Source organism: Eptesicus fuscus, chromosome 21, assembly GCF_027574615.1.
Source record: "Eptesicus fuscus isolate TK198812 chromosome 21, DD_ASM_mEF_20220401, whole genome shotgun sequence".
Taxonomy (NCBI): Eukaryota; Metazoa; Chordata; class Mammalia; order Chiroptera; family Vespertilionidae; genus Eptesicus; species Eptesicus fuscus.
This window is the reverse complement of record NC_072493.1, coordinates 41,449,692-41,464,436: the sequence shown is the minus strand read 5'-3', so window position 1 is coordinate 41,464,436 and position 14,745 is coordinate 41,449,692. Positions and strand designations below refer to the sequence as shown.

Sequence of the window (14,745 nt, the reverse complement as noted above, 5' to 3'; positions counted from 1 at the left end):
CTAATTTAGTGGCTTTTATGTAGAGACTCCTACTTTTAAGTTTACAGGTTGTACAAATTTGTAAGTAAATCTGCCCTCCTAAATTGGTCTTATTAACTTGGAAATGAATTGAATTGCTGGAGATACACCTGGGTCCATTTATTTACCTTGATCCTATTTGGTTACCCACCCCCGCCCCCTTTAGATGTTGTTTTAACAAAGGCCAAAATTTCAGTTATATTTCTGTGGTTTTAGAAAATTTCCCATATTTTAGATCATTGTTTTCCTTGTGTGTGCTTCAAAATAAAGGGATTGAATGATCCTGGAGCAAATATATCAACAATATTTATGAATATGGACTTTGGAGAAAGGGAAGACTGGGCACTATGACAACTATTTCAAATAGCTATAGAACGATCTCATGGCAAGAGAACAGAGTTTACACCATTTCCAAGGGTCATGTTGGGAGAGAGAAAAGGAATACACAGAAAGGCAATTTTGGCCAATATAAACAAAAAGTTAAAAAACAAGAAAACCCCAGCTGTTTAAAAAGGATGGGAACTGCTTGTAAGTATTCAAAGCAGAGGCTGCAACCTACCTGCCATACCCGTCAAGGAGATTCTGCCATCGGATGGAAGGCTTTAAAATGAGACAAACGTCTCATAGATAGTCCCCTCACCTTGAAGGCTCGAGATCTAGTTTAGCACTTCAACTTACAAATACAGAAACAGAGTAAGCTTTAACAGCGTCAACTCCCCTTACTGAGTGACATGGGTCTCGATCGGTCCCTCCCTCCCTCCCTTCCTCTCTCCCTCCCTCATTTAAACAAACTCTGATTTATGGACTGTCACATACACCCCTGAAATAAATGAAGGCTCTGTAGGGTGTTATAAAATAAGGTAAGGAATTCTTGTGCAACTAATTCTAAACCTTCCTAGTAAGCAAATCAGAGTGTGGTGCATGCCAAGAGCTGGGCCAGACTGCTGATACAACAAGCACCACATCAGGTATCTGAAGAGTCCTGGGCAAACGTAAGATGGAAATGCCATTCTTCTGAGTGGCCTGCCAGATGTCTCAGTCCCCGGTCAGACATGTGCCACTCATTAGGAGTCACTGGAGCTCTTTCAGCAGCAGGTCCTTGGAGAGGAGAAAGTAACAGCATGCTGACATCCATCTTCTTTTGGGGTCACTCACTTAGCAGGCTGAATTGAAAAAAAGAGTCTAGCCAGAGGAAAGCAAGCCCTGAGAATAATCTACATATCTGTGTCTCCAAGTTTAGAGTCTGACTGAGTCAAAACCGGAAAATAATAGTGATTAATTAGGAGTGGTCATGTGTAGAACACCGTGCTAGGTGCTCTGCACAATTAACTGAACTTCACAACCAGCCTTCAAGTAAGGGCTATTAGCCTCATTTTACAGATGAGAAAACAGGCCCAGAGAGACTCTTCCCCAGCACTCAGCAGGATGCAGAGGCTAGTGATCGATGAATGCCAAAGCCCCACGGTTCTTTCCCTTACATGGACGAGCTTCATGACGAAATGCCATTGACATAAACAAAGGACTGGGTCCACTTGAATCAACCTCACCTTGTCTTTTTGGATAAATATATTTTGGGTGAATGACAGTCCATTGTTCTTTACTTCAGTTTCCTTAAGAACACTGTGCCTGATTCTTAGTCTTGATACTTATCAAAGGCAAAGGAAATAGAAATGAACACTAGTTTATGGCAGCGTACTGCAAAGAAATGGGATTGGAATTTGCCTCTGGCCTCTTGGCATTTCCGAAATGAGAAAAGAGCATTAACAGGAAAGTCCCAACTTTGCCAGAGCATGAAGACGTCTGTCGCTTGCCCCTCCATGTCCACAAGGGCAAGAAAAAGACTAGAATTCAAGCCCAGGAATAAACAGGCTGGAGAAGGTCCCTTCTACCAAACTATACAACACCTGGTTCCAGAGCCTGATGTGTAGGAGGCACTTCACACATTTCCTGAACAAAACCAGTTTCCAAGAATGCACAAGGCTAATGTCTCTTGATAGCTTTTCAAGTTTAGATGAGAACTATCACTGTGGGTACAGAGGTTTTTCTTCTCACACTGTGCTGCTCTCACTAGGATGTGAAGAGGTGAGGCTCAGAAGGTCTTGCTCACACAGTCAGTACTGTATCACAGATAATCAATTCCCTGTACGACTCTGAGGCACCAAACAGGGATAGTACTTTATATACACATACGGCCATTTTCCTACTGGGCTAAGTTTCTAGAGGGCAAGAATCTTGGCATTTTTCTTTTTTAATAATTATAGCCCAGGTCACATAGCAAACTAGCAGCAGAGCTAATATTAGGACTAAAGTCATCTCTCGCCTTCAATGAACTTACAATCTAATTGGTAAGAGAAGACATATATCCACAGTAAGCAAAGCTGATCTAGGTATCAGATGAATAAGTACCAATTGAGCCCAAAGACGACTCTCTCATGGTGCCAATGGAGAGGTCAGTCACCCTCACTGGGTAAGAGTGTTCTATCTTCTGTGGGAGCAGCAGGTATAGCTATGTAGTGATGCTAAACAGTCAACCTCAAATATACTCTCCTGGTCTCCATGTCAAATTAGTTACCCAGATTTTAGGGTCAGAAAATATGGTCACTAGAGTTGTACCACCTAGCCCAGCCTTTTAAATGATTGGTAACATATCTAATAAAGGAAATAAAAAATAGAATCCAGGCTGTTGGATTCTCTCTCTTTTTTTTAAAATCAAGCCAAGTTTTTTTTTTTTAAATATATTTTACTGATTTTTTACAGAGAGGAAGGGAGAGGAATAGAGAGCTAGAAACATCGATGAGAGAGAAACATCGACCAGCTGCCTCCTGCACACCCCGCTACGGGGGATGTGCCTGCAACCAATGTACATGCCCTTGACCAGAATCGAACCTGGGACCCTTCAGTCCACAGACCGACGCTCTATCCACTGAGCCAAACCGGTTTCAGCTCCTTTTTTTTTTTTTTTTTTAAAGGAGGGACAACAGATACAGAATATAGTCTGGAACAGGGACAGTGACCTCTGAGTGGGGACAATTCTCCCTTTTCCGAGTGAAACTGATATAAGTCAAGTCCTAGAAGGTCCCACACATGGTCGTGTGGTTTGCCAAGTTGTGTGATGGCACACCCTGGACTAACTGTAGCTGGTACGATAGAAAAATCGAAAGATTCCATCATTGCCCAGCTGGCGTGGTTCAGTGGTTGAGCGTTGACCTATGAACCAGGAGGTCACAGTTTGATTCCTGATCAGGGCACATGCCCTGGTTGTGGGTTAGATCCCCAGTGTGGGGCGTACAGGAGGCAGCCAATCAATGACTCGTTCTCATCACTGATGTTTCTATCTCTTTCTCCCTCTCCCTTTCCCTTCCTCTCTGAAATCAATAAAAATGTATTTTTTTTAAAAAAAAGATTCCATCAACTGTGTCACTACAGGTTTACTCAAAGCACTTTCTTGCATTCCATATTCACATTACGGAGTTCTGATTGGATATGATTCTCTCACATTTCCCACAGAGCTTCAGAAAGACTTTCCTTTTCTTTTTTAAATCCTCACTCAAGGATATTTTTCCATTAATTTTCAGAGAGAGTGGAAGAGAAAGGGACAGACAGAGAGAAATATTGACGTGAGGGCCCCGGCTGGGAGGAGCCTGCAACTGAGGCACGTGCCCTTGACCAGAATCAAATCTGGGACCATTCCGTTCTTGGGCCGATGCTCTACCCACTGAACAAACCAGCTAGGGCTCAAAAAGACCTCTCCAATGAAGCTATTTGCTCATGCCCCAAATGCATTCTTGGTTAACTGGTGCTCCCCCTTCTGTCTCTGATCAAATCAAAGCCCAAGTTTAAGAGAAAACCCGAGGGTGGATTTGTTCTTACTGACAAAGTCTATTATGAAAGCACAAATGCTCAGACTTGTCTCCTTCAAGCTGGCAGTCAGTACTATGATGGGGTCACTCACCATCTCAGGGCATCTTTATTTAGGGGGGGAATAGGAAGTAGCACTAAGTCTCAGCTTTCCCAGAATCTCTAATCTTCTCGCATGATGGGAAAAGCAAGGCAGGTTGTCCCCTCAGTGCCCCAAATAAACTGAGACCAATAATTTTTTGCTCTATTAAAGGTACGACTGCCCTTGCCGGTTTACTCAGTGGTTAGAGCGTAGGCCCATGGACCAAAGGGTTGTGGTTCAATTTCCGGTTAAGGGCCTAGATCTTGATTGGAGGTTCTCCATTCCTGGTCGGGGGACGTATAGGAGGCAATCAATTGATATGTTTCTCTCTTTCTCTCCCTTCTCCCTCCCGTTCACTCTCTCTTTAAGTCAATGAAAAAAATACCCTCTGGTGAGGGTTAAAATAAAATAAAGGCATGGCGTCTAGCAAATATGGGTCAATCCCTGTTGCTGTTTCAGTCTGAATGGCCAATGCAATATGGGGCTGGGGGGTGGGGTGGTCTACTAGTTCCAGGAAAGTTTAAAAAAAATAAGTTTTTATTGATTTGAGAGAAAGACAGAAACATTGACATCGATCAGTTACCTCCTGTATGCACCCCCGCCGGGTAACGAACCTTCAACTTAGGCATATGCTCTGACCGGGAATTAGATTGGTGATCCTTTGGTGCACAGGGCAATGCTCAAACAACTGAGCCACACTGGCCAGGGTCCAGGAAAATTTTTACAAACATCCTTCTTGACTCAATACTCACTGAATGTAGACTTCCTGGAGCTACACGTCAGTTTTTACCTGCTTCCCTACTCCAACATCGGAGAAAATGAATTCCGAAGGCCTTTCTCTAGGGAAGTGGAAGTGATTCCTGACCGGAGCTGAAATAATCTGGGTCCTTACAAAGATATTTCAGTATCACTAGGTGTTGGAGGAGAACAAATTGACTAAGTGAAGATCAGAGCAATTCCTTGTTCTTTGAAAATAGATTTGGGTTGCCTACTGTAATACACACACACACACACACACACACACACTACACAAAATTCGTATGTGTGTGTGGGGTGTCCCTCAGCCCGGCCTGCACCCTCTCCAATCTGGGACCCCTCAGGGGATGTCCCACTACCAGGTTAGGGGCATTAACTCCAGCCATTAGGAAAATCACACAGATGTCCTTGACATACAAACAGTGTGGTTTTATGAGTTGTTTTAATAATAATGGCCATTCCTTTAAATAATATCTGCTTACATACAATACAGCTGGTACTATGTGAATTCAGGATGTTAATATCACAAAAATCATAGAAGGTTGTAGTGGAAATAACCTTGAATTGTCTAGTCCAAACTTTTATAAATATTGGAATTCCCTTTTCAAAGATTTTGAATGCTTTTTGTCCTAAGAAGCTTAACCTAACCAACTTTTGAGGCAACCCATTTCCTGTGAAAGGACTGGGGGACTCTGGCGGCAGGCACCCCCCAGCTGGGCTGAAAGGACTGGGGGACTCCAGCAGGGCTGAGGGGACTGGGTGCTGCCATCTTTGTGATGGTCAATTTGCATATTCCCTCTTTATTAGATAGGAGATATATATATAAATATTTTTTTTAAGAGCAGGTGTGCTGTAAGCTAAAGGCAAATAGTTAAAGATAGTCTATTTTTATTACCAAAAACACACTACAGCAGTTCTTTAGGCTTAAAATAAACTGAGAAACGAATGACACCAGTTCAAAATAATTTCTCAAAGTTCCAGCTGCTATTTCAGTGTCTCCATGCCTTTTTTGTCTTCTACTCAACTAGATTCTGAAGTTATAAACAAACAGCACCATGCTGTTCTTAGGAGGCAGTGTGGGGAAATGGATTTCTTTTTCCAGATAATTTGTTTAAAAGGAACAAATTGACTGGAATGACTGACTGACTGGTCCAAATGTGTGCCTGGCTACTGAATAGTACCATCTTTCTAGTAGATTGGATTCTAAAAACCCACCAGAAGTGGAAGTCAGTGGATGAGGCTTCAAAAATCTCAGCTCCTCCTCTTGACTAACTTGGGCAGGGTGTTTAATCTCTCTGAGCCTATTTTCTCATCTCTAAAAACCAAAATTTAAAAAAATCACTGATAACAGAAATAGATGAAAACTATTATGAAAATGGTATGTACCTGGTACACAATAGGTAGGTATTTAAAAAGGTAGCAAAGTACAAAACCCTTCCCATGGTATGCACAGCCCTGTTATTTGGCCTGGTTCTACCTCACTTTTTGCAGTAACCACTCTAGGTTTCTTTGAACCCTTTGAACATGCCATGTTTTTGCAGCTCCAAGTTCCATACTGTTTTCTTGAAAGCTCCCCTCATGAAATCCCCATCTTCACTGACTTTGCCTGCCTCACCCTAGAAGTCTCAGCTTTATGTCTCATTTCTTTGGAGAGCTTCCCCAGATATACTTGCTACACAATTCCACAGTACCCTATACCTGCCTTCTGAAAATGCATGTAAGTTCATGCTTAACATCTATCATCCCTGTGACTGGAACTAGATGAGCACAAGTGCTCACTATACGCCTATGCATTGCATTGTTTCCTCCCTAAAATAATGAATAAGCATGAGCTTTGGAGAAAAAGTATTGCTTTTAAGAAATACAATTCATTCAAAAATTAGAAAATCCAAGGTCAAGTCGGTGCCCCACCCCATTTTTAAGACCAGGGTATTTATTTGGCCTCACAGCTCACTGAGTAGGACTAGCCTTTTGGAAGCACACACTGAGGGTCTTTCCTGAGCAGGTCAAAAAGATCATATTCCATACCATTCAGCCTGTCTGTCAAATGCAACATCCCTCCCTGGGGAGGGAGCAGCCCAATTCCCCAGCTGGTTTTTATTCACACTAGAAACTTTAACTCCGTTCTAGGCCTCACAAAATGAGAGCTGTGTCCACACAAAGCCACAACAACTAGCCAATTCACTGAATCCGATGAAATAGGCCAATTCACGGGGGGGACACAAACTGTCAAACTGGGTACTTGGTGCTTATAGACCAAACAATGCGTGATTGAACTGGTTTGCTTTTCAATAGGTTGTCTTGTCATGTGGTAGGCTCCAGTGAGTGAAAGATTTTCTTTATCATTCTGTTTTGTCTTTTTTTTTTAACACAAAAATAAGAGCACATAAGATAGGAGGGTACATAACCAATAATGGCTTCTCTTTAATTTGTGGTCACACACACTAAATTCAGCAATTTGAGCTTACCCAAAAGGCACATTTTGTGGAGCAAGGCACCCAAGCCTGTTGTGTTTTTTGTGTGTTTTTTTGCTTTAAAATAAGACCCTGCCAGTCCTGATCTCCTCTTTGCAAACGCATGGCACTGGGAGACAGAGACCATGTGCAACAACAACTCTTTACAGACAAAGCATCTATTCATAGACCCCACTCAAGTGCAATCGTAGATTTTCAATTTCATTCAGCTGAGTGCGGAAGACTCCCACTATGAGGGTGGGTTGCTAAATGGTTCAGCTGGGAAAAGGACCCAGAATGAGAGTCAGCTCTACAGTCTGCACTTTCATTAGTAGAAATGAAAGCGAGTCCCTCACTCCAAGTCCAATTTTACAGTAAAGAGCTAATCCGGCAAATGAGCCAAGAGGCTGAGCAATTTCTCTTTCTCCACATCACTTCGGTCCCCAGAGCACAGCTTTTGTTGTTGTTGTTGGGGTTGTTGCTAGGGTAAGTGCTGAAAAAGTAGCTAAATAACGCATAGGGTTAAAACTTTCACAAAAGGGAGGGACAGCCGAAGCCGGTTTGGCTCAGTGGATAGAGCGTCAGCCTGCGGACTGAAAGGTCCCAGGTTCGATTCCGGTCAAGGGCATGTACATTGGTTGCGGGCACATCCCCGGTAGGGGGTGTGCAGGAGGCAGCTGGTCGATGTTTCTCTCTCATCGATGTTTCTGGCTCTCTGTCCCTCTCCCTTCCTCTCTGTAAAAAATCAATAAAATATATAAAAACTAAATAAATAAATAAATAAATAAATAAATAAATAAAAAGGGAGGGACAATGTTGGTCCCCCAAGCCCACAGCTAGACCTTACCACTTGTATCCTTTCTTCGAATACAACATGCATTTTTCACCTTCCAGCCTTTTCATACCTCATTCTTCAGGTCTAGTTAAATAGCATAACTAATGCTCCCAGCATGCAGTATGCTCAGTGTTTTCTGTGCATAATCTCATTCCATTCCATTCCCCACAACCGTATGAGGACCATACTACTATGTTCTCCCCATTTGCAGAAGGGATGTGGAGAGGTGAATCATACGCCCAAAGTCCCAGTGAGGAAGTGGATGTGTTGGGATTTAGCATCCCCCTTCCCAGAGCTTGAGCTCCTAATATCATACTTTACTACCTTAACTACTCCCAACACGGGATTTCTGCTCTGCCCCAACACAGCCCATCCCTGTTTAGCCCCTCACCCCCAGGAGAGCACCTATTTTCACAAACTGCATAGGTTTTTCTGCCTCAACTGGGTGCATAGGTCTGTGCCATTTCCCCAGTGGTGTCTGGCAGGAGGCACGAAGTGTGTTTTCCATTACCAACTGGCTCCCCGTGCACTTCAAATAAATACTTATTGCTTGTCATGCCAATAAAAATCAAAGGCCAAATCCCCCATGTAGGGGCTGGCATGACATTCTCTGGCCCATGGTATCTTGCTTTTCCAGTAAGACAAGTGTCAGTCTGCATTAATGGCAGCAATTTTAATTGAAGGTTTGCTCCAAACGGGAAGAGAATCAAGGCTTTGCTTATCTCTGCATTAAGATGACAAAGCAGATACACTCATTTCAAAGCACCATTTTCCAAGGCAGGAAAAGACAATTTCACCTTTTACTCACTCTTTCCAAAGGATACTCTTAAACTGACTTCTGGCACGCTATTGCTCTTGCACCAGAGGTTTATCATTTTTATTTGACTTGAAGAGGTGTGGCCCACATAACTAAGATAGATGGGAAGTCAATCACTTTCTTGCATGCTGACCCAGCAACCCAGAATAAAGAAGTCCTTAGGTAGCTGGGCCGGCGTGGCTCAGTGGTTGAGCGTCGACCTATCAACCAGGAGGTCATGGTTCGATTCCCGGTCAAGGCACAAGCCCCAGTTGTGGGCTCGATCCCCAGTATGGGGCGTGCAGGAGATAGCTGATCAATGATTCTCTCTCATCACTGATGATTCTCTCTCTCTCTCTCTCTCTCCCTTCCTTTCTATAATCAATAAAAATATATTTAGAATAAAAATATATTTTTAAAAAAGAAGTTCTTAGGTAAAAAGTGCTCATTACCAGCATGGATGCAGCTACCTCAGGTGCTCACCCTATCCAACCGTGTTCTGCTGAGCCTACACAGTGTGCGCTCTTTACAGTTTAAAGCATGGCTTGTTTGGGAATGTGTTTTAAAAGCATTATTTTCAACAGGTATTAAAAACGTAGAAGTCAGAAAAACAGTTATAATTCGCAGTGTGCTATTATGCCACTTTCCTAATTCCCAGGTGTGCAAACACCCCCACAAATCTGAATCCTGTCAGCATTTAGATAAGCTGTTCTGGCAACACTGGAAGTGGAGGAGGAAGAGAAGACAAAACGTTCAAAATGTTTGGATCCCAGTATCATTAAACGGGAGCTTTAAGGAAATACTGGGACATAGGTCAGGCTACTTTCTGGCTTCATGCTTTCAATGGGTCTGTTCACTACCAACCTTTGGAGAACAAAATACTAAAGGCAGATAAAGGCAAGGCATCCAAGCAGAAAAACAAACCGAGGGAAAACCAGACAGGAAAAGAATGCCTATGGTATTTATTAATATCAGCTCAGAGTGGGAGAGGAACAGAACAAAAATGATACTGCCTTGCCCCTTTGTGACACTAAATATGGGACAGGTTTAGAAGTCACAGTGGTAAGATCCTTATTTTTCATTTACGTACTTGAATACCTTTTATTGATCTGTGCCAATAGAATAATGATCACTTTTCCTAACCTAAGATGTTATGGGGAAGAGGAGCCAGTGAGAAATGTCCGAGTGAGCTGTTTGTTTAGCAGTAAGACCGAGGCACACCGTTTTGGAGTCTGGTATTGAAGTGAAGGAAGAACAAGCATATCGTCACTAGCTTGGCAACTTGTCAGAATACTGACAAGTTCAACACTTTCTGCTCATTTTGAGAATTATCATTTTGAACAAAGACAAGTCAGGCTGTCTATTCGAGGTCCTTACTACTGAGAACACCAGCAGTAGCTATCAAAAACACTGCCTACTTTTTAAAAAATATATTTTTTTATTTCAGAGAGGAAGGGAGAGGGAGAGAGAGATAAAAACATCAATGAGAATCATTGATCAGCTGCCTCCTGCATGCCCCTTACTAAGGACTGAGCCAGCAACGGCGGGGCATGTGCCATGACCAGGAATCAAAACGTGACCTCTTGGTTCACAGGTCGAAGCTCAACCACTGAGCAACACCAGCCGGGCAACACTGCTTACTTTTATATGCTAAGTCAAACGAAGAGTAAACACACACACACACACAGATTTTTACCAGAGGAAGCTGTCCTTGAAAATTATCATCAGTAAACTCTCACCATGATACTGTGTAAGCTACTTCTATGACTCATTTCTAAACTGGTGTCTTACCTTAGTGTTCCTTCTTAGACTGCGAAGAATATTTCTTCTCCTTGGGTCTTCATCTGTTTCATATGGAATGACAGCATTGTCCCCTTTATAACCTTGAGATGCCTGGTCCTCCTCTTTCTTTCGGATGGGCCCCAGCTCATCATCGCTCCCCACGCTGAAGCTGGTTCGATAACTAGCAAACCTCCCTAGGCGGCTGCATCTTGTCCTGTACAGCACTGGCTTGCTCACAATGGAAACTTTGCGGCCTCGCTCTAGAGAGCTAGTGTCCATTTCACTATCAGAACCATTCCCACTGCCATTAGATTGGGCTTTGTTGATATTCCGAATGGTGATGATCTTGCCTTGGGTGCTGTCGTGGGGCACGGAGTATATGTTTTCTTCTTCATTCCTTGGCTTGACCACAGCATCCATGGGTTCGGCGTAATCAGAAGGATCGAACCCATCTGGAGGTAGCCAGGTGCTAGAAGACATAGACTTCCTCTGTCCATCTCTGTGGCCTTGCTCTAAGTAAGACAGATCCCCCTTTGTAATTTCAAAATGGACAGGAGGCTTTGGTTTGACTGGCGGAGGTACTTTGTTGTTCAGTTTACTCTCAAAGTTGCTCATGAATAAAGACAGCCCATCATTTCCCTCCAGTTCCATAGAGAGCTTAGAATGATCTTTGGACAGGGAGGGCAGTGATGTGTCTTCTCGAAATAGGCTGTAAGAAGGGGGCTCGATATCCTCTTCTGAATCCTGCAGGTTTGAGTTGCAGAGCGGAGAGCCCGCCCGAGGAGAGTTAAACACCTCCTCCGTGGTGCTACAGGCCTCGGCAGCGTTATCGTACATATGAGTAGCCTCAATGATGTTCTTTTTCTCCACCACATCTTTAAAAAAAGGATGGAAAAGCTCAAGTTTATGCTGGGGTTGGCTACAGGGAATGCTTGTGAATCTGCCATCAATTTCTTGAGCAATCTCCTCCCCCTCAGTCAGCTGTTCCCGACTTAAGTCATTGTCCAGGACATCTATAGCGCCATCAGTGAGTGCAACCAGCTGAATGGGGATAATATCCTGCACTTCACAAAGAAAGGCACGTAACATAGCCAAGGAGGCCTTACGTTTGGCTGAATAAAAAACAATGTACCCATGGACTAACCGGCTTTTTCGGATGCTAAACGAGGAATGGTATGAAAGAATAGATAGTTCAATGCGCTTCTTGTGTAGTCCGATTGGTAGTTCAAGTAAAACAGAGTTGTTGCTCCCACAATGGGAAGATTTACAGGTTTGGGACTGAAGGACAGGCAAGAGTATGTCGTCTGCACTAAAAGGATCTCCACACATCAAACACATGACAATTCGCAGGTCAACATCAGCCAGATCTTTGATGCTAGCAGTAGAACTGACCAGGTTTAAGTTACGCTTAGAGTCCAGGAGTCCCTTCAAAACTTGACTGATGTGCTTTTCATTAATGTTGCGTCCGTAACTAATGCCAGCAGAAGCAGGGTCCACAAAGACGCACTGAAGTTTGCTAGCAATCTGCTGACCTTGTTGTATTAAGCTATGCAGGGTCTCCCCACTGGTGTCTCCTCTCTTGTTAACCAAAATCAGTGTCAGTGGGAGATGGACTAAATGATTATCTCGCCTACCAAGTGTGGACTCTCTACTCTTCTCTATACTCTCCACCACATAGGACAGAGATTCCTTTGAATTGTAAAGGCAGAGACATCCGTGGGGCTGAAATGTTGGCGTTTGGAAAGAGTTCACAGGAAGCCTGACATTGCCTTCTATTGGCCTCAGGGAAAGCTCATACATTTTACCATCTATCACATACTTGTCATCATTTGTACAAAGAGCTCGAATCTCATTGGCCAACTCTCGGGCAAGACCATCTTTGCCCAAGATAACCAAGTTGATTCTATCAATGTTGGGGTCAGAAAGTGAGTTTTTCTGATTCCGGTCAGATGGCCGGATAAACCAAGAACTAATCAAGTGCTCAATCTTAGCATCCACACAAGCCGGGCAGCTAGGGCACGTTTCTTTTGTTGGGTGGTACACAAAATGAATGTGCTTCAGAATAAGGGCATCGCGCTCCGCTTGGAGCTTCTGTAATGCTTTAAATCGCTGCTCTTCCCCCAGAACATCCTGAATGACCCCCATCTTCTCCTTGCTGGGCTTTGCATCCAGCTCTAGCTCATAGAACAATTCTGAATATTCTACAAGCAGCTCCTGAAACTCTTCCTTTGCTCTGTCTATAATTTGCTTTTGGTGTTTCCCATAGATGTCCATGTACACAGATTCTTCCAGCCACTGGTAGAAATCTTCATTCATGATGAAACTACGGGCCTCTTCCCAAGGTTTTCCAGGAGTTATGAAAGGCGAGGTCTCCAGGTTTTCCTTAAATGCCCTTCTCATCTCAGCTCTTTTCCTCTCGTTCCGTAGTTTCTCTAAGTGGGCCTCATACAGCTGCTCTGCAGGGACCGTATCCATTAAATCAAAGGGAATCCGCTCATTCTCCATGTTGTCAATGTGACTGGTGGCATCCCATGGGGTCTCCTCAAGCACAACAAACCACTTCAAGAATTCTGGCTTGGTCTCCAAGAGCTTTTTGGCTTTTATGCAGCTTAGGTGGTCTATTTCATCTAGATTGGGTATAAGAGCTTCAAAAGCTAATGGCAGGGCTGCCAGGTACAGCTTCCTTCTGCGCTCAATATGCTCGTGCTTGAGGCGGTGGATGTGCTGGAGAAACAGCTTCCTGGCTTTCTGAGTCCCTTCCAGGTAGACATAGTCCTGGTACTCAGGAGAGGCCTGCATCTTTCGGCTGACACTTAGCCAGTTCTCATTGTGGTTTTTCACGATGCGACTCACTAGCCACTCATATTTGTCTTTTGCCGTAGCTATCTGCTGACTCTGCTGCTTGAGGGCTTCAAAGTAAGGAATGATTTTCGTCTTTCCCCGACTTTTATCAATGAGCTGCACTAAGGTGCTGAAAGCCAAGTCCACGTTTACGTTGGATCTTGCAGAGGTCTCCACAACCTGGAGGTTCTTTTTGCTTAAGGCAAAAGTATGTGCATCTCTAATGTACCGCTCAACACCTTCGTCACACTTAGTCAGGACCACAACTATGGGTTTTTTTGTTTTTGCCAGCTGATTGTAGAGATTGGAGACAAACTTGAGCTGGTCATCAAAGTTCCTATTCATGCCCCTGCTAACATCAATACCAAGAAGAAAACCATCAATTAGCAGCTTTCCATCTGACATTTGTTTCTGCTCAAAGTCCTGCTCCAGCCCCAGCTGGTCAGTGCAAAAGTACATGAGTTTTTCAGCTGATGCGAGCTTGGTTGCAGCAGCTCTCTTGATATAGGGCTGTAGGGCCGTGCTTCGATGAGGTTGAAAAGTCTGGTCATCAATGAATTCAGTCTGCTCCACAATGTGCATCTTACATTCCACGCAATCCTCCAGGGATCGGCTAACTTCTCCCCAGTAGAGAAAGTGGTCATTATTGACCACTCGCCCACCAAAGTCACTGGTGCTGAGGACAGAGGTATGGTCCAAGTGAAATTCATCAGCACTTGGGCGCACGAAGCGGTTGCACAGACAAGACTTCCCAATGCCACACTGGCCCTTCTCCTTCTCGGTCCCAGACAATCCCACCACACTGATGTTGTAGGTGGGAATGCGGACATCTTGCTTTCTTGCCATCATCATCGTCGACACATCCTGCCACAATCAGCCACTTCCGAGATCAGATTAGTGTTTTCCAGTGGACCCGATGGCTTCCCAACATTATCAGCAGGGGCTGGCTGGCCATGCAGCAAAGCGTCAGGTCCTATAGTGCTTGTGTACCAGTACAAGGTCAGTTCTTGCCACTTCTCACCACCAAATAGTCAACATTTCTTCCTAGATGGAGAAGAAAAGAAAACCCATCAGTATCATCATTTTGGAACTCAATTATAATCACTGAACTATAGCAGAAATCGATATTCTTATTCAACAAATACAGTAAACAATGAATGTTCCAGACCGAATGCTGGTTGAAGATGTAAGAGTGAATAAGAATGACATAAATGTACCCTCAGAGAGGTACAATGTCATCTAACAGAGGAAGACACATAGTAAATAGCGTGCCACGCGCTAAAACAAGGGTTTGAGGGCTCCTTGGAAAAATTGCTGATTCCAA

The 14,745-nt window shown here is 43.7% G+C and overlaps 1 protein-coding gene across 2 annotated transcripts in view; it reads right to left on the bottom strand.

Moving 5' to 3' along the window:
- ARHGAP35 (Rho GTPase activating protein 35) overlaps positions 1 to 14,745 on the bottom strand; it is a 140,334-nt gene that overhangs the window by 70,004 nt on the left and 55,585 nt on the right. For both annotated transcript variants that reach the window (XM_008154436.3, XM_054710015.1), the window contains exon 2: positions 10,590 to 14,465. In XM_008154436.3, coding sequence (XP_008152658.2) covers positions 10,590 to 14,273 — 3,684 coding nt within the window. In that variant the 5' untranslated portion in view covers positions 14,274 to 14,465. The remainder of the gene's footprint in view (positions 1 to 10,589; positions 14,466 to 14,745) is intronic.